Source organism: Strix aluco, chromosome W (assembly GCF_031877795.1).
Source record: "Strix aluco isolate bStrAlu1 chromosome W, bStrAlu1.hap1, whole genome shotgun sequence".
NCBI classification, from domain to species: domain Eukaryota; kingdom Metazoa; phylum Chordata; class Aves; order Strigiformes; family Strigidae; genus Strix; species Strix aluco.
Window position 1 is genome coordinate 20,618,654 of NC_133970.1, and position 20,251 is coordinate 20,638,904.

General features: G+C 36.6%; 1 protein-coding gene across 1 annotated transcript in view; it reads left to right on the forward strand.

Moving 5' to 3' along the window:
• The window catches only part of LOC141917774 (potassium/sodium hyperpolarization-activated cyclic nucleotide-gated channel 1-like), a 306,083-nt gene that overhangs the window by 140,286 nt on the left and 145,546 nt on the right, over positions 1-20,251 (forward strand). Inside the window, exon 3 of the mRNA XM_074811266.1 lies at positions 7,399-7,560. Coding sequence (XP_074667367.1) covers positions 7,399-7,560 — 162 coding nt within the window. The remainder of the gene's footprint in view (positions 1-7,398; positions 7,561-20,251) is intronic.

The window sequence follows — 20,251 nt, forward strand, 5'->3', positions numbered from 1 at the left end:
TTTGGATCCTACAGTTTATAATCTCTTTCTAGTTGGTGCTCTGAGGAATAAACCTAATAATTCTGGACTGACCCAGAGACTGAACCAAAAAACCCTTGTCATTTTTATAACTGTTATTTTGCCCTGCAGTCTAGCCTGAAGTTCCAGTGTTGCCCTTGATACTGCTTTCAGCATGCTTTCCAGAGCTGCTGTGCACATGCTGCTCTTTCTGTCTCCCCACTGTGGCTATTTAATATTCCATACTCCACACAGCTCACTTAGTATGAATGCCATTTCATATTGCCCAAGGCATGATGCAAATCCTATTTTGAAAATTAAACCCGAGCTAGCTTTGTGATAATGAACACCTTTAGTACTTCTAAGGTGTGGAAGAGAAGATGTATCCGGATGAACTCAGTGATGTGAGATTTGAATACATTTTCCAGGAAGTCCTGATTTATTTTTTTTTTTCTCCTCCTGGAGGAATTAAATTCTGATAATTTATATAAATAAAATTTTATCTAAACAACTAAAAATCAAAACTGAACAGATATTACATACCAATTATCAGAAGACAGAAGAGGTAACATGCATTCTACAACAGCAGTTCAACAGATTTTGTATTCATTTAGTTAAACTATGCATTCACTATTAACTTAATATTGTTACTGTCGAGGTTTTCATAATAACCTCACTTTGACAAGTATATTTATACCCAGGAGAGGATACTTTTTTAGTTGTAAGAAATCTACCATTCAGAGTCCAGGACATTTAGTTTGGGCATTAAGTGATGGAACCTGGACAACTCACCTGCCAGTAGATGGTAAGGTGAAACAAGTTACTTTAGGCCTGCCAACATTGTGTCCAATTTGGAAGAAAACGCCATTCAAAGGACCCTTAGAAAATTTAAAATTAAAACGAACCAAGAGGTCTGAAACAGATGATGACACATGGAATGAACCATCAACGGGAGTGAAAATTGGCTGGGCCTTAGAGTCCCTTTTGAACCCAATAGCTTCATATAGAAACAGAGAATGGCTCTATCAGTTAACAGGACAAGTAGAAAAATTGGCCAACGTCACAAGGAAAGGATTTAAAGAATTAAACATTCAATTACAGGCAACTTCCCGAATGACACTTCAGAACAGGATGGCATTGGACATGCTTCTGCTAAAGGAGCATGGAGTGTGCGGATATCTCAAGGATAGCCCAGATCATTGCTGCATTCATATTCCTAATGTGACTCAGGATGTAGAACATGATCTAGATCTCTTAGGCAAAATCGAAAAAGAAACAGAAACAATTCGAGAAGATATGTCAGAAGATTGGCTGGGAAAGATTTTTAGTGGATTAGGATGGAACCTGAGCTCTTGGCTGAAATCCCTAATCAAGACCTTGTTTTTGCTGTTAATTGTCTTTGTGATGATCATGTTAATTTATGCATATCTTAAAAGACAGTTCATTAATAGACTTGCAGCACACCGAAGGATTATGAGAGAAGTACCACATGTTCCACCTGAATACAGTCCATCACCAAAATATGGTGAAACAAATACTAACTTTGAAAATGAAAATGAATAAAATGTGAAAGTATTGAAATAATTTTCAACACTTTCAAAGGGGGGAAATGTTATTGATTTACTAATAAGTAGAAGTAATTGTGTTTGATTTAATAGAAATATAGAATCATAAGAAATATTTAGTAAAAATTTTTATTTGTTGTAATTTATACCAGCAACCGACTGCTACTTTAAAATCCCCTATACAGCCCCATGCCAAGGCCGAAGAGATTGGTTATAATCATCTAGTGGAAACGTTTGGAACCTAGGTAACCAAACACAAACTGATCTGTAAGTTGATTTATAATACATATATAGGACCAGGAGAATACAAGTAGTTGTCAAAGTCTAGGATTAATGGAAACTGGGGGAAACAACCGTAACAGCTTACAAGTACCTGCCAAGGAAACTGTGTCCTTAAGCAAAAGGTAATTCTGGCAGGGGAAGATCGTGACCACCGACCCATGAAACACCTACTCACATTACACCCCAGACTCATTTCTAGACATTTCTAATCTTTACTGCGCAGAATCGGAAGTAGGCGGAGAGTATGTTAATGATTTCTTGGAAATTGTGTATTTATGTATGAACACTTAATGAATATGTATGAGCAAGTTCTATATAAGATGTATGATTTTAGTGCTTGGTACGCGCTGTTGGTGAGAACACTCCCCTGCACGCCCGGCCGTCAATAAAGAAGTGTCTGCTTATCTGCATCAAATTGGTGTTGATAAGTTCTTTATTCCGGATTTTCGGTAACAGAAGCATCATGAAATGGCAGTGTAACAAAACTAGTCAAAATACACAAAACCAGGCATAGTGGGATTCTATATGGTCGATGTCCATATTTTCTCAGTTTCAGTACATGGCTAGAACTCCCTGGTGTTTTACTTGGGACGGTACTTGGATTAAAGGTGTACTTGCAATTCTTCCTTCAGTAGTAGATAAAGGTACTACACGAATAGAGAAGGAACATGTAGTACCATGGTGGAAGTGTGAAAAGGTATATGATTGCAGCAATGCAGACTCAATAATTCAAAGAATTCCTCCCTTAGCAATATGACAGTCCTCAAATATTGTTAAGCAAGTTGGTTGGTAAGACTGGAACAATTTTTCTGTCTCAAGCTCAGAAATCAGAGTTATCAAGACCCATTTAAAGTATACACTCCATTATAAATGTGAAGAAGGAATAATCTGCTTCCTGCTTCACACATAGGAATAAAAAGAGTCATTAATAAAGTGTGAGTAAAAACTGAGATAAAACATGTGGACTCTGAATTCTTCAGCAATTTCTTATTCTCTGTGATCAATATTTTGCCAAAATATTAAAAGCTGGTAATCTGTGGTTACATTTCAGCTATTGTCAAAAGGCATTGTCAGCTCTTTAGGCAAAAATTTAATGTTTCTAGGGTATTGAGAAAAGGTTATAAAAATAATATAGGAAGAAATGATGAGTTTTCAGGAGTGAATTCATAAACTGAATTTATTATTAAGCAAGATTTTGAAGTATATGGAAATGATGAAAAATAGCAGTATTATAGCAACACCCCCCCAACAAACATGCTAATAATAATAAAAAATATCATGCATAATTGAATGAAACTGAGTAGTAAGCAAAAAGGAGATTTATCTATGAAATCTTTCCTATTATGTGAAATAAAAATGTGGAAAGAGTTCTCAAGGGAATTTTATTTTTTTCTCAGTTGCTGTAATCTCATGTCACTCTAGTAACTTTTTTAAATATGTTGTCCAAAATTTGCACCGCTTGGTGGTTAAGCTGAATATTTAGGTATGGAATTAGGAGTCTAAATAAAGCAGCTAGATTTTCAAATGTGTTTTATAGCTGCAATTTCTGCTCATTTGAATGGGATTTGTGGATGGTAAGCATTTAATGATAATCAGGCTATTTAACTACCTGAATAATGGGTTTAAGAGCCTAACTTTAGTTGTGTGTGTTTGAATTATTTTTGTTATGAATATTATCTTGAAAAGACATCCATTCAAACAGACAGATTTGACTTGAATGTACAACACACCTGTACTGTGAAATCAAGGTGAATCAATTTTTGGTCTTCCCATATTTCTTCCTGTCCTACTGGCCAACAGGCAAGCCACTATCTGGTGCAATGAGTGACATTAGCTTTCTGTGCTCCAGTTCCTGTCTTAACAAACTGCTTCATACATGTCCTAGTAGTTTTAATAAGGTTTAATTTGTTAATACAGGCACTGGACTTTGTGATTACAAAAAAAATGCTATAAAAATATGACTTCTTTTACTGCTCTTGTTTCAATGTATCACAATTATTTCCTGAATGGAAGAACATAAAATATTAAACATGCAATATATGACTTCAGTCCACAGTCTAGTCTGGCTATTAGTTTTCCAAACATAAAGATGTCAATACACTACCATCAACAAATATTATTGTTCACTTACAGTGTATGCTTTGGGTATTTAAATGTTTTTTTCCAACCACACATTTCCATAAGTTCCTTTTAGATAAAAAAAAAAAAAAAGCTTTTATTTACTGGAGAGAGAATATGCAGAGCTGTTGAAAAGATTTGCTTAAGATTTTTCTTATGAAGTTATTTTCTTTAATACAGAGTTATCACAGTTATTAGGATAGACTACACATATTAGACTAAACAAAAGATGAGCGATAAAACTCTACAATTAATCAGTGGTATGGCTGAAATGCTGATACAATGTTATCATGTTAAGCAATCCAGAAAATATCCAGAATATGTTCATGCATTTTTAATAATACTGATTCTGAACACTAAGCTGTACAGGAGCTATTTCTGGAGCAAAAGGTTTCAGAAATGATGGAAGGTTGTAGTGTCATATACTGATTGTTACAGTCATTTCCTTTGCTGGATTTGGTTTCACATAAAATTTTCAAGATGTTATTGTTCTTGCAGTACGTGACCATTACTGCAGAGGCACACTACTAATGAAGAGGCTTTGAAGAAAAGCAATAGTTACTCAGTCATACCACTGTAACAATATTGAATAGAGCCCAAACCCAACAGACCTCTTTGGTTCAGCAAGGCCCTTTAGTTGGAACACAGTGCTCCAGCTGTTTTTGGTTTGAATTTTAGTCTTCCTTTGTAATATCTCTTTGTACTGGTTCTATTGGCTTGTTTGGGAAGCCTTACTGAGCTGTTGCACAGTCTCACATGGTAGGCAGGAAGTGATACATCCATAAGATATCAGAAATGTTTAAATAAATACATTGGCAAATCCATCCACCTGCTATTTTTGTTTTTCAGTGCACATTACCAAATTGAATAATGTGGAACTTTTAAAATTTGAAATGAAAATGTGACAGCACAAAATGATCTAAAATCTTGAAATTTCTATATCAAGATGTAAGCTTTGCAATTCAGAGCATCTCTCTAATCTGAATTAATGCCCAAAAATGAGCTCCATCCAAGTGAAAGAGCCACAGAATGATCATTTTTATGCAGCTCTGATCACAGGATACATGCACAATCTGTTGTGATGCCTAGGCCCATAGTTACAGAGGCAGGATAAGGATTCAGGAGCCTTGGGTCTATGCAAGTGATGTTTTGTGGACTCTGGAGAGTTTTAGAGAATCAGATCTTCCCCTGCTCATCACATACACCTAGGTGCATGTTTTCAGAAAAGTTCTATGCCTAAGTTAGTACAGAAATGAAGACGTTTGTGCTCAATTTGGCTCTGATTGTCATATTTGTGACCTGTTTTTTAAAAAACACTCAGTATCCAAATGCAGTGAATTATTCTGAAAATCAGGTCTCTTACAGTAAAGCCTAATGGGAAGCTTGAGGCAGTATAAAAACAGCATGGGTGGGAACTTTGATTTTTGTCCAGCCCTAGTGTAGAGATGTGATAACTGGAGCAATAGAAAATTCCTGTGGAAGTTGTGTTCTCTGTGTAAAATATATATTATTTCTATCTGATCTTCTGCACTGTTTCAGACAAATATTCTAGGGGAACTCCTGCTTTCTCTGAAAACATTTCTGCAACTTTTGATGTGACCAGGAATTCATCTGCACTTTGCAGGTGTAATAAAATAACCATGTGGATAAGGTGTAACCTGAATGAGTGCTAGTGTTCCAAAACAGTAATAATCCTTGCTATTTTTTTCAGTTCTTTAAAAGACAATTATTTCAGTTTCACATAACTACTCTCTTGATTCACATCATGCTACTGAAACTGTAGCTATTGAAATAGCTATAATGCAAATACATTTCTAAACAACACAAATGTGTAATGGTGATACTTTTCTATTTATTCCCATTTACAGTATCTCCTAAATATCAGTGTCATCTCCTCAATTTTGACAGGAGCTAGATGGTATTTGGATAAGACATGGCATTTTGAACAATGTTACAGCCATCTATTTCCAATGTTTATCAAACTGGGATTTGGAATATATTCTCTTAAAATGCCCTAGCTTGAAAAAATGTTTTGCACATCAAGTTAATGTCTGAGGTATGTTTCTACTATGTAGGTTTTGCATTTTGGGACTCAAAATATACACCATCATTGTCAAACAAGGACAAACTCCCACTAACAGAAAATTATGTTGAAAGGCACCTTAACACGCTCTCTATATTTGCACCTGCACTCATTTACAGTGTGAGTACTTCATCTTCACTTTCAGTTTAGATATCTAAAAGTCAGGATACAAACATTCCCTCTTTTATGTGTGAAATATTTTATTTGCAGATGCAAAATGGCATGTGCCGATATGGCTGTATACCTCTAGCAATCTGATGTTTTCAGCACTAAAGCCTCTGATTTCTATGTCTATTTGTACAATTAAATAATATTTTCTACTTAAAATTCCATGAAATATTAACTGGACATTCTTCATCTTCTCAACTGAACTCCTGTGTAGTGATAATATATAAAATACAGGATATTTACCCTGAGTTGACTCAATTGTGTAATAAGTAAAGAATATGGCTGTATTTGTAGCTTGGAAGTGCTTTAAAAACAATATAGAAGTGCTAAATATAATGTTTTTCTCCATACTTTTTGGCATATGACTGCTGCTGTTCATGCTAATCCTGTCCAACAGTCTTGCCCATAACAAACTCAAAAATGTCTATGTTGTTTTTAAGAGTATATATATGTGTTGCTCTAAGACTTTTCAAATGCAAACATTTTTTGTCTAAGAATGGAGCAATATATTGAAATCCAAATGATTATATTAGTTTGACATAAACTTAGCTACTACAGGTATTTCAGGTTTCTCAGTATTTTAGGAAAACTGCCAATGATTAAGAGCAATGACATACTTCAGTGTCATTTTTCTTGCTGGACTAGTATGTGTAAATTGGATTAATAAATACACAGTGTAGAAACGGAAGTCCAAAAATATGTGAAATTATTTATATTGTTTCTTCACTCAGATTTTGGTGCTTTTAAGAAGGTAAGAAATGTGAAAGTGAACCTTTTTAGAAGAGGTCATTGAATTTGTATCTCCCACAATTTTCTGAGTATTTAGACACCAAGTTCACAGACAAGTAATGGTCTCACTACCTTTACCAAGCTTCACAATTTAAAAAAAAAAATTTGTGAGACTTGCTTCAATTGAAAGAAGTTGTAGGCTTTAAGGAAATACTTCAGTTGGTGACTTCGGATCCAAAATAAGCCCTTTTCAGCAGTTTATATAACACTGGGGGTGCAGCTAAGAGTCAGGTGTGTCAGCGCAGCTCTGTCCAAATTAATGAGCCTTGCTGAGAACTCTCAGCTTTCTTAGAAGTTCAGGATGATACTTCTTTGTCTTTAATCTGCCTGATGAGAAGTAAATGATTTGCATTTCTGATTTGCATCAGACACATCACATGTAATTTTTGCCTACAGATTTTCCACATGACGTATGATCTGGCCAGTGCTGTGGTGAGAATCTTTAATCTGATTGGAATGATGCTGCTGCTGTGCCACTGGGATGGTTGCCTGCAGTTTTTAGTACCATTACTCCAGGATTTCCCACCAGATTGCTGGGTGTCCCTAAATGGTATGGTTGTAAGTATTGTTCATTTTTCATTGTGCTTTCTAAAAATTATTTTTCTAAGGAGTTAGCTTCAGACTTAAGTGTAAAAATATACACCTAGTAATATACTGCCCTGCAATATATTCAAAGTTACTTTTGGTCTTTGTTGGTTGTCTTGCTAATGAACGAAAGTTTGTTTTGTAGCCTTCATCACTGATAACATTATATTGACTCATTGTCAGTAAATGAGCCAGAAAATATTTTCAGTTTTAAGATAATTTTAATTTTTTAATCCTCATTCCCTCGAAAAAGCCACCAAAAGAAATTTGGAAACACTCAGTTCACCAGTGCTTTCAATGTAGACTCTAGTTTCAGAATGCTCCTGAAGGTATATTATTTGTGTTTGTTTCACCCAATGTTGTACTCAGTTTGTTTTGTAAATAACTTCTGGGTCATCTCATGAAGCATTTTGCCAAGTTGTTCCCAACTTAACTGTCAAAGTGATTTTTTTCTAAGTAAAATATTGGAAATACAGATTTACTTCTGTGATACTTTTGTGTGTGTGAACAGAGAGTTCAAGGGCAGAATTTGGCTGTGCCTTATTTATAAGGAACGGTAATGATGTTCTGCTTGCTTGACATGTGCCTTAAAATCAATGGCTGTGAAGAATTACATAGTTTTTATGAAGTCAGATAATGAGGTAATACACAGAACATTTTCATAGGAAATACACTGAAAAAGTTATTGAAATATGACTATACCAAAAAGAAAAAGCCCCAAGCAACTGTCTGATTGGCCCTCTGAAAATGTGTGACTCCAGTTCTTACAATTTTAGAATCCATAAAATGACACCTTTACTGTAGATGGGCAACTTGCTCGGTCCCACGTATTTCTATTGTAGAAACATAACAGCATTTGTTCCTTTAGGACTGTGATACTGCACATTACTGTGGGAACTTGTTCACTAAGATTGTCAGTCATTCAGACAAGTATTTGCAGTCATCAAGCAACATCTTTAATGATAAGCAGCATGTTTGCTGACTCCTCATTGTGCAGCTTTCTAAAAAAAGAAGTGACATATCTTCAAAAATGGGATTGCTACAATAAAAGTAGGTCACCAGGATGCTGACTGGCATGTCCACATTCTGCTGCATTCTGGGTTCTGCTTTGTAACATCTTTCATTCACATTTAGAAAGGGTACATTTTCTACCAGCTTGTTAAAGATCTGGATGAAAACCATGCTAGAGAGTGAAAGGAAGCCTTAGATTATACTTTTAGTGTAAAAATATTTAACTTTTAAAGAACACTAAACTATTAAATTCTCTCTCTTCCATAAGGGCTACATTTAATCTAAGAAGGCTGTGCACACTGTGCACATGTTCAGGGTTACCCTTCTTTCTGCCTGCCCACACTCAGTCTTTTTATGGAAACAATACTCTGTCCTTACAGACCACATACTATTGGAAAGATCCTTTTTGAAAGCTGCACATTTTTTTTCCTCTGGGAACTGAATCTGCTGCTATTAATGAACATTGTGGGGAAATTTGAAAATTGAGCAAGATTATGTTCACAGCATAGGCAGTCTTTTAGTCCTACAGCAAGAGAAAGAGTTGTGGACTGAGCCTGGAATCAGGAGCATATCTAGGGCCACTGTTGGGGGAAACAACTAGACCTTTCTTCTGACCCTGTCATGATGTTATGAGACATTTCTTGATTGCTTTCCAGGCTCTGGAAGTGAATTCTTTAGCACTAAATACAGACAGAACCCATCATGGAAAATCAGTCCTCTGAAATGATAGAAGGAATAGAAGGATGATGATGATGATGATGATGATGATGGTTATATGCTTTGTTGGTGTATTCAGAGTCTAACCAACTGCTAACTTTGGAATTTGGAAAGGCATCAGGTTCCCGATACTACAAGAGCTTTGGGAAGAGGGGTACCTTACTCCCCCTAGTATACTGTAGCATATAATAATTTAATCTGCTCTGAATTTAAACACTTTTGTTACTGAAATGACTGCACCTAATACCAGGGTTTAGACTCAAATGCTGTTGAGACAGAAAGTCAGATAAGAATCTTATTATTTTTTCTGGCCTTAAGTTCTTTATCTGTGAACTGGTAGTGATGGCCACAGCAAAAGGCCAATATTGTCAGGAAGAGGAGGTCTTTCCCTAACCCCAGCTAATGCACCTTTCTGTCAAAGTATTCCCTTCTACTCAGATTTTAGTCAGAGATTTTAGTAGATTGGTAGGTAAAGATAATTCCTTGTACTTGCATACATTTGGAATTTTGTCCAAATTTCTGAGTCAAAGAATTCTGAAATACAACTGCTCGAAGAAAGTCAAAATTGCCCCTCTGAATTTCAATCTTTTTTTGAGTAGAGGAGGGTTTGTGTGAGCATTTCCTGAGATTCACACTGTGGCTCCAATGTATATTCCTCAAAATGACATTGTTACAAGGACTAACCTCAGGCTAATACACCAACTTTGCTCTGAAGTAAAATTTTAACACTTATTCATGTTGATCATTGCCTTGAAGATTTATTCAAGCCAATGTATGCTCAGCCAGAAAAAGTTAGTTTTCCAATATGCAGCACAGCCAGTGGTCAGTTGCAAGCCAGAGTATCTGCAGATAACTTGATGCTAAAGTAAGGATGCCATAAGGATGACATGCTATCTCATCAGTTGACACACACCAGCATACTCTTCCAGCCCATAGTTGTCTTCTGTCTTGCACATTAGTTGCTTCAGGCTGTAGGGTGCAAGAAGTTCTTCTAAAAGACTTCTCCTGAAAGCTGTTTCTTCTGTATGATCCGATATGTGAAAATACTCAGATTCCACAGGCATGCTCATGGTTAATAAAAATAACATAGGTTAAATTTAATGTCACAAAGCAATAGGATAATGAAATCAAGCTGCAGTTTGCTTACTGCCTCTCTGAACAATGAGACTGAATGCAATTAAAGCAAAACAGATTGACTGGATTTTCCTCTTTGAAAGGATGATGAAATGTCACAGTGGAACATGAAGTAGAGTATGAAATGAAATTGAAAGCTTCCTGTGTAAAAGGAAATAAGATCACCATTGGCTAATACTGCACCAACCTACAGCCTAAGTAGTTCAACAAAAATGTTCAGAGCACATTGGGATATTAATAATATTAATATTAAACCCAGATTGTATTTGTACTCTCAGATTGGCCTTCTTGGCTAGTTCCTATCATTGGCCTTCATGTTGCTATGAAATGAAAGACAGAGCTGGTATCTTTCTTTAATTTTTCTAAATGTGATCTCACTTGCCCACTTTTATATCTTTACTGCCATTTGATTGCACTGACTTTATTAATGCTGAGTTACTGTTGACAATCAGGATTTTGTGCTCTTCCAGAATATCAATGCAATCATTCAGAATAAGAAAACCAGTAAATACAATATAAAAGTAAGCAGCAGCTGGGTTTTTTTTCTGCTAACTTTAAGTCACATTCCAACCAATCCATTACAGACAAAATAACAATCAATTATGTCTGCGAGGGTATATGGCTCTATGATATTGTTCCTAAGCTTTTTTAACACTAGGCTTGTGAGTTTCATTCCTAAAAAAGATCTTTTCTAAAGAAGTTTCACAAACTTTCTTAATGATACTGCCTAATTTCTCCTTGGCTCAGAAAGCCTATTATCCACAGTTCCTTGTATGATTTATCCTCAGCTATCTGATCTGCATTGCTTCACACTAATTACTCATACACCAAACACCTTTATCATACCTCAGAGATTGAGACAATAGTTGTTTAGAAAATTAGGAGTAAAACTTTCAGCTGAAACCAGGGGAGGCACAAGAACAGAAAAACACAGTGTTTCTCTCCTATAGTCTGTGCAAACTGAGATTCTGCATTTTGCATTTAGTTTCAGCTGCAGTGAATTACAAAAACACAGTGTGTAAGTCCCAACTGATGAACAGTTATAGACAGGTCTTATATGGGTGTCACATCCCGCTCAGACGAGGGAGACAAGTGACTCAGATTCGCAAATCCCCAATGGAGCGGACAACAAGTCTCCAAGTCCAAACATTTATTAACTACCCACAATGTACTAATTGAACACATGATAATTAGCTAAGTATATAGCAAGTTGTGGCAAGCAATATAATATGCCTTGCATTTCTTAATGGGAAAGGGAAAAGAGGGAGATAGAGGGAATGGGGAAATACAGATCACCGGTCTGGGTTTCTGCGCTGATCCTGCCGACGAGGGTTCCAGGAGGCACAGGAGGCACCCGTCTTCTTCACTTGCATCCGTCTTCTTCGCTTCACTGCACTCTCCAGGCCCCCCCCCCCCCTTTCTTCCCCCCCTTGATTTATACCCACTTTCCTTGGGTCCATCCCCTAGGTTGACCCCCATACCTACGTATCCCATGTACGGGGAGGGGTAAGGTGTTTCATGGGATGATGTAATTAGCATGATCATGTTAGCCCTCGTTAGCATATTGAGGGGTGTTAACTTTAATATGCATTTCGTGGATAATGAAGCAAAGGTCATTCACCGGACAGATGGCCCTTGAAATTTGTCCAGGTGCACCAGAGCAGAGCCGTCCTGTCTCCACAGGGCTCCCTCCTCCAGCTGCATCTTGTGTTATTGGGGCAGCCTTATCAGCTTCGACCTCCACACCATCCACCCAGTGACTCATAGTTTTGTCTTGCGAGTGTTTGAGGCATTCCTTAGATCAGCCTCAACTTTTATTGCTTTCTCAGGCTGTTTTTCTTAGTCCGTGTTTCTTGCAGGCCTGGTTTTTCGTCTCTCACAATGGGACAGAGTTTCTAGGCAAATAGAGATGAAAAATGACATTTTTTGCTACTGATGCCATCTGGCCATCTAATATGACTGCCTGCAATAAAGCATCCCTTGCAATAGATTATTTTTTATTGTATTCAAAGTTTGCTCTTGCTTTTCATATCACCCATGGCAAAGTCTAAAAGGCATGTTAGTCCCTGAAGTAACTGTATCTGAAGAGCCCCAACCTCTATTTTCCTGTCTATGTATGCAATAATTTGTTGGATGGTTAGGAATTGGTCCTTTAAATCAAGGTATTTACCTGAAATTTTCAGATTTTTCACGTACAATGTTCCGTTAGGGAGATAAAAATCTAGCAGAGAAGTATAGAATTTATCTTGAATGCTGAGGTTTTTAAAAGCCGAAAAGGTTTGTAAAGCTTTTGGAAAGGGGTGCTTTGCTGGCAAGTCCCCTTCAGGTACTGTGGTTTCTTTGTTTTGGCTTTTCCTTACTGTCCTTGCAGTTGGATTGTTTCCAACTCCTGGGGGGTGTTAGGTTTTGAATTTGGTGAAGGGGGATTTTGCATTATATTAACTCCCCTTTGTGTCACATTATTTTCTCAGGGGCAAAGGAAATCAGATGTTAGACTTCAGATCCTCATCTCTGACAGTATCACTATTGAAAAGAATTTGGAATTTCTGCTGTAGAGTCTGAAAGTCCTTCCCATTATAAAATGAATGGCTGGAATACTTGATAGGGAAATTCAGAAATGCAGGAGATGGCGAGGATTTATAATGCTCTAAGGGTTATGCTAACACATATATATATAAGATGCACAAAAACTATTTAGTAGTAGCACACAACTTAAATTTTAATTCTCAACATTTCTTAGTAATGAACACCATTTTCAAATACAGAATCACATGTAGATCTCTGCTTTACTCAGTGGAGATCAAGCATTATAGTCATTGTCACAGATGAAGGTATCTCACATGGTTATGATTTAATAGCAATTTAAGATTTATTAATGGTGTGAGGTAGATCAAAGGTTAAATTTTAGCAGCACTTAATGGTTGATTGATTTAAAGATTAACAAAGTGATTTGATAATCTTTGTTATGATTAAATTAGCGACTCGATTGCAGATTCGAGTTACAAGATTCACACTAACTTACTATAAAGTATTCTGAATCAAAGTGTATATATATGTATATATGTAAAACACAAGACACACACACAAACAATATAAATATTTAGATATGCAGTGAAATATATAAACATCCACACTTATAAACGTAAATGTGTGTGATTAAACACATAGATAGGTAAGAGGTGGATGGAAGAGGCTAGCCTATAGTTAAAATTTCCCTCTTCTTGACTTTAGCACAAATACTCACAATGCATCGGTATTTCTCAACGGGCAATAATTGGGAGTCGAGAAGAAGTCTGACTTCACCCTGGCCTTCCATCGGCTTTGTGGGCAGACAATCTTCAAACTTTGAGAAGTCTGAGCCTGAGAGGTGTCCCAACTCAGGGGAGATGCTGGTCACAACCCCCTGCAATCCAGGAGAGCTTAAAATGTCTTTGTTAGAATCATTATTTATAGGGTCTGAGATAATTGACTTTCATCAGGTAATTTTCCGTTTCAGCTCAACTCAGATGAGCAAATACTCTGGTACTTTCCACCAGTTGCACAGACCTGCTTTGGGCCATGACCCAGGTACAGATGTACTAGGCTATCAGGAGGTGATTGTCATTGTTCCCAAGTGATAGGGGAAGCAGGAGCCAGGTACGTTAAGGGGGTGGCCTTAACGCTCTGGTCCGCTGCCTTTTGCAATCCATCTTGGGTTGGTATGTGGCCCAGAAGGGGGGAATTGCACCAACCACCGAGCAGCCCTGGAGGGGGAACCTTCACCACCAAAGTCATTTGATGTGTTATTCAGCACTGGATTTTCTACTTTTTGATAATGCATTGGCTTAGCATCTCCTTTGCTATAGTTGGCCATTAGGGCAGCTAATTTTTTCATGAGATTTTTCTGCATTTGATCATTATGTGATAATCATCATTTAGTACTTCAGAAATGTTTTTGAGCACCTTTTTATTATATAGCAAGATATTGTAGAGTTGTGTTCAAAGCATAGATTCCTTTGACTTTGTTTGCAATAAATGTTTCCAAGCAATAAATGCTTATGTAAATCATATCCCACTATCTTAAGTTGGGCGCTTAGAAAATATGGAGCATATGGGAATGATCTGATTACTAGAGGCACTGAGGATCTCATGAGGTATACTACTACTCTAACGTATTTTATACTCTTATATTTATGTATGTCTATTTAGTAATAGCAAATGCTTTTAGGAACAGAAGAAAGATTGAAATTACCTGTCAGAGATGGACTGTGCTCAAAATATTAGTTAAGTAGGAATTGCCCAATTCAGATAAGTGCTCTATTTACAACACAATTTGAAAATATGGTGATACCAATAACGACAATATGTAATTGACATTCTTAGAATTAAGGTACCCATATTTTGTGTATCTACACTGAATAGTATCCCTTTTAGTATGTGCAATTGTTCAGAATTCAGTTGTTGCACTCTCTTGCACACAGCACTGATCCAGCCATTGAGGTCAGTCCATTTCCCACTGCATCAAGATGATGAAGTAATGACCTGTTTCAGTGAGTTGGGATCAAGGACTAAAAATATATTAGTTCATGTGATTTGACACTATAAGAAACTTCAGAGGAAACTTTTATAGACGTGCAGTGCTAAATGACAAGGTATGCTTAATGTAGATAGGATTTGTGTTAACTGCAATACCAAAGTTTTATGCTAAGCTAGCAAAGACCAGAGAAATGGGGTAGCTGAGGACACTGCTGATTTAACTCAATGTCTCATGATCAATGAAGAGGAAAATAAATCAATTTCTCATTTTTACAACAATTGCTGAGGCTTTAGAAGACCACATAGATTTTGGCTTATGCTTTTTTTCTGTTCTCTGACAGGTTAGCAGGTCATCTGCTTTCATATTATTTCTTTTATGTCTTCTGGTTGAGACTGTATTATCTTTCTCTTTCAAGCTATGATTGTTACTGTAAAAGCCATCAGAGGAGCTGTCTAAGACTCGTTTTGGAGTGTTAGCAAGCAGGCATTCTTTATTGCAGCGCTGGGTGCACACGCGAATAGCTTCGCAAAGGTGTGTGCGCCCCAGATCTATAAGCGGCAGCTGATATACAGTGAGATTATGCATATTCATAACTTTTCAGAGAAATGAGTTACATGTGCATTAGATTTCCTGGAACTAATTACAATATCTGCATCCTAATTACGCATGCGCTTTCTTGCTGGGTGGTGGTCTCGAGGGGTCCCTGGTGGTCGTTGGCAGTCTTCCTCACCGTGCCTGCTGGTTGACCTCAGCGCTCATGCGTGCTCACAAAGGTCTGTTTAGGAGGTGCTGTGCAGCTGTGTTGTGTCTTGAGCTGGTTTGTTTTAATTTGTCCCGTCCTTGTTCCTGTTATCTTCAAGAATAGGCCCCGACTGTCTTATTTATTACTGTCTTATCTTCAAACCCCTTTCTTCTTCTTTATGAAAGCACCAACCTTCAGCTGTGTCTGCACATTCCAAAAGTTACATTGACCTACTCTATTCTCAGTAAAAAAATGTTAGCAAGATGAAAAAAAAATGTTAGCAAGACATTTTGGCTTACATTATAACTAGTGCAAGGCAGTGCTTATTTTGGTTTTTTTTTTTTCTTCTAATAATCTGAAATATAGCAGAAACTGAGATTCTGTGAAAGTATGGCCTCACTGGTTCATTAACCTAAAATGATGATAAATTTATTCATCTTCATGATTTACTACAATTGATGTGTTCTCGGGTTATCATTTCGAGCTCATTGTGCTAATACCATGAGCTAATTGAGACATAGAACCTTCAATAAAGTTGTAAAATCATTTATAGAGAGATTTAAAGCTTCCTAAAAGTTTAACCATAGTGAAAGTATTCATGTTATCCATGAATATTTGGATTTCAACTGAGAGAAAACTGAAAACAGTCCTTCAAAGAAGGTATTCTCAGTTATAATCCCACAACTCCACCAAACTTGGAAATTGTTTAGCATTATGAAGTCAAGTACTGTCATAAGCCCTGCTACCTTATTTTACTCTCCCTGAAAAGCTTTAAACTCAATATAGCAGTACTGATATAATTCTTTAATACTGATGATGATAGTTATCTCGGCAGGTATTGGTGCTCAGCCCTGCAGACAAAGGATCTAGATTAGGACACTCCTGTTTGTAAGTGTTGATTGTAACACTGCGTTACTGATGTGATAATAAGTGCTAAAGAGGATGACTTCTGTAATGAATTAGTTGACTGCCTTGCATGCTTCTGTTTCTTTGAAATAGAAAGCTGTTTTTTTCTTATATGTGATAAGAATAATGAAACAATTAGGTAGAGGAAGCATCCAAAAGCAAATTAATGTACCTAATAGATAATAACTTATTTCCACACTTTTCTTCATTATCATAAGAGCTAGTAGGAAATTATCAAGATGTGGATGCAAGGAGGGATTTGCCCATTTATCATAAAAATGTAATTTCCATCCCCCCTCCCCCAATCAACCCAACTCATAAATTTTTAAACTGAAGTATATTGTGAAGAGATTTTTGGTAAACTGTAAATTACAAAATATTTTAGGTAAGCCTTAAACTTGAAAGAATACAAGTAACAATGTAATATGGTTAAATCTAATGTTGTATTTGATAGAAATTCTAGGGAAAAATAATAAGCATCATAATGCATGCCTTAAGTCATTTCTTTAATTAAAAAAGTTAAGAAAAGCAGAAACATAAATTAGACCTGTCATATTTTAGAACCTTGTATCCCCCATTTGCATTAGAATGAATATTCAGAGGGAGAGCTATATGCACCTCATGGCCAAATACAGCTTCTCTGTTGTAAAAGAGAGCATTCCTTTTGTTTTTGTGGGAGCTGAATCAGGCTACTTTGCTCTGTCTCTATAAGTTTTACACTAAGTGTTTATCTGCATGTTGTGGTATTCCAGGTTGAACTGGGATATTGGTGTGGAACAATTATTCTGAAACAGCTTTCTATGGGTGGCCTTTTCTCCCACGATTGGAATATCCAAACACTGAACCCTTGGAATATTTATGCCAGAGTAGATTTCCCAGAATAACTCCAGGAGTAGATAAATCCAGATGAATACCATTCATATACAGCTGCTCTTCAGCAAATCTTTCTCATTTTCATTGCAAACTGTTATTAATATGCACAGTATAACTTCTTGATTTGTATGCTTTAAGACTGTACAAAGATAATTTGCTTTGCATAATCTGTATATTATTTTCGAGGGGTCATTATCAGCCATCTCACAATCAGGTTTTCTCAAGAGCACTGATTTTACTGCTTTTAACTGAGCATTTTTGCCATATCAAGTTTCAACTTTCTATACATGGCTATTCAACACCTGACTCATTCTAATATCTAAAGTAAATCAGGAGAGAAGTCTTTATTGAGATGCAATTGGACACCTGAAATTGTGGCATTTAGAATGCTTACATTTCACATTAGAAAAAAAGTAAAAGCAAGATACTTTGTTCTGGGTCACGTCATTCTGAACTGAAGCACTTTCATACGTCAGACGCTTGAGATATTTTTGTTTCCATTGACCTGTGTCCACCAGATCTACATCAGTAGTCTATAGGGTCTGTAATATGGATTCCCAAAATCCCAGAGGAAGGCAAGAGGGTATATGTTTTTTAATCTGGTTATTTCTGAACTTCTCCTTCCATAGATATTCTAATACTTTATATTTTCATAGAATAGAATCAGAGAATCATTTAGGCTGGAAAAGTCCCTTAAGATCATAGAGTCCAACCATAAACCTAACACTTCCAAGTCCACCACTAAACCATGTCCCTAAGCACCATGTCTACAGGTCTTTAAATACCTCCAGGGATGATGACTCAACCACTTCCCTGGGCAGCCTGTACCAATGCTTGACAACCCTTTCAGTGAAGAAATTTTTCCCTAATATCTAGTCTAAACCTCCCCTGGTGCAACTTGAGGCCATTTCCTCTTGTCCTATCCCTTGTTACTTGGGAAAAGAGACTGACACCCACCTCGCTACAACCTCCTTTCAGGTAGCTGTAGAGAGCAATAAGGTCTCCCCTGAGCCTCCTTTTCTCCAAACTAAACAACCCCAGTTCCCTCAGCTGCTCCTCATAAGACTTGTTCTCTAGAACCTTCACCAGCTTCATCATTGCTCTTCTTTGGACACGCTCCAGCACCTCAATGTCTTTCTTGTAGTGAGGGGGCAAATCTGAACACAGTATTCGAGGTGCGGCCTCACCAGTGCCAAGTACAGGGGGACAATCACTTCCCTAGTCCTGCTGGCCACACTATTTCTGATACAAGCCAGGATGCTCTTGACCTGCTTGGCCACCTGGGCGCACTGCTGGCTCATATTCAGCCGGCTGTCAACCAACACCCCCAGGGCCTTTTCACTTTAATTCAGAATGATGCTAAAAGCTAAACAAGGAGAATTCCCTGTAGAACAGGAATTCTCGATTTGCATCTACTTCTGGTTACCAAAACATGAGAAAAGGAGGAAATATATGGCACTATTATTTTCTTTCATTTGTTTTAATATACTGATTTTCTTTAATGTCCCTAAGAGTGGGATTATCTTCTTTAACAATGCTCCCTTCCCTGCTCTCCACTAAATCTACTTTATGCACATACACTCATTTGGGTAGACTCAGCCTGAAGTAATTCAACTAGAGGTATAAAACTTTAAGAAAATAATGTAATTTAATAGAAATGATGGAAAGGAAATTCTATTGGAGAAAGACAGTATACCACTTGTACTAATTTGTAGTGTTTTTTTCTCATGTGGGAGGAATAGCAATCAGCATTAAAAAATTGCTGAGCATCTATTTTTAAAAACTGTTTATAAAAAATTTACAAATCTATTTAATCTAGCTGTTAAATAAAAACCCCAACTTTTTTCACTAAATTTCCAAAAGCTATTATTCAAATTACGTTAATATTTTTTCTCTTTGTTTTGAATGGCTGGGGTTTATTACAAAAAATTCATGACAATCTCATGTGACAAGGATTGGAGGAAAGATATACACTATTAGGTCTAGTGAAATAACAGAATTTTACCTAGGTTTTGTACTACTGCTAATACAGTGAGAGAGATGCTTTGGAGCAACCTCTTTGAAAATCACCAAGCTTAAATATTCTTTGGTATTGGAATGAGACAAGAAAATAATTCCCATATTCTTCATAGTTGACTCATGTACCTTTTCCAGTCCATCTCATGTATCATTTTAGTCAGTCCAAGATACCTTAATCTCTAATAAAATAAGAGAATGTAATTTCTTTTGGATTTCCCTAAAATATTTTTTTCCTTTTTCAGTATTTTTTAGGCAAAAATACATTAGAGTGTAGTCACTGTATTTGATCTTTTGTATTTGGAAGGGAATTAAGTTAGCTTTCATTTGAGGGTAGCCTAGCACTTTGACGATAGTACATATAATCAAAAAAGGATTATCTAGATTGATATAGATAAGGAGGGATTTACATGACTGGTTTTGCACACCTTTCTACTTAGAAGTGTCATTTTCAAGCAGTCTACTCAGACTGCTAGTTCAGTTTTACAGAGAGTAATTGAGTAGTGGTCAAGAATAAAGACATGCACCAATCATTTGTCACTCTTGCAATAATACCTAATATCCCTATGCTTATTCTTAATAGTAAAAAACCTTTTAAGTTTATCTCTTAGATACAACTAGAAAAGTTCTGCCAAATCTAAACTCATTAAAACGTTGCTAAATCAGTGTTGACAGAAGAATATTTGTGGGAGGCTTCTACTTATTTTGAATAGCTTTTTCTAGATGTTCAGAAATAAAGTTTATGGCAC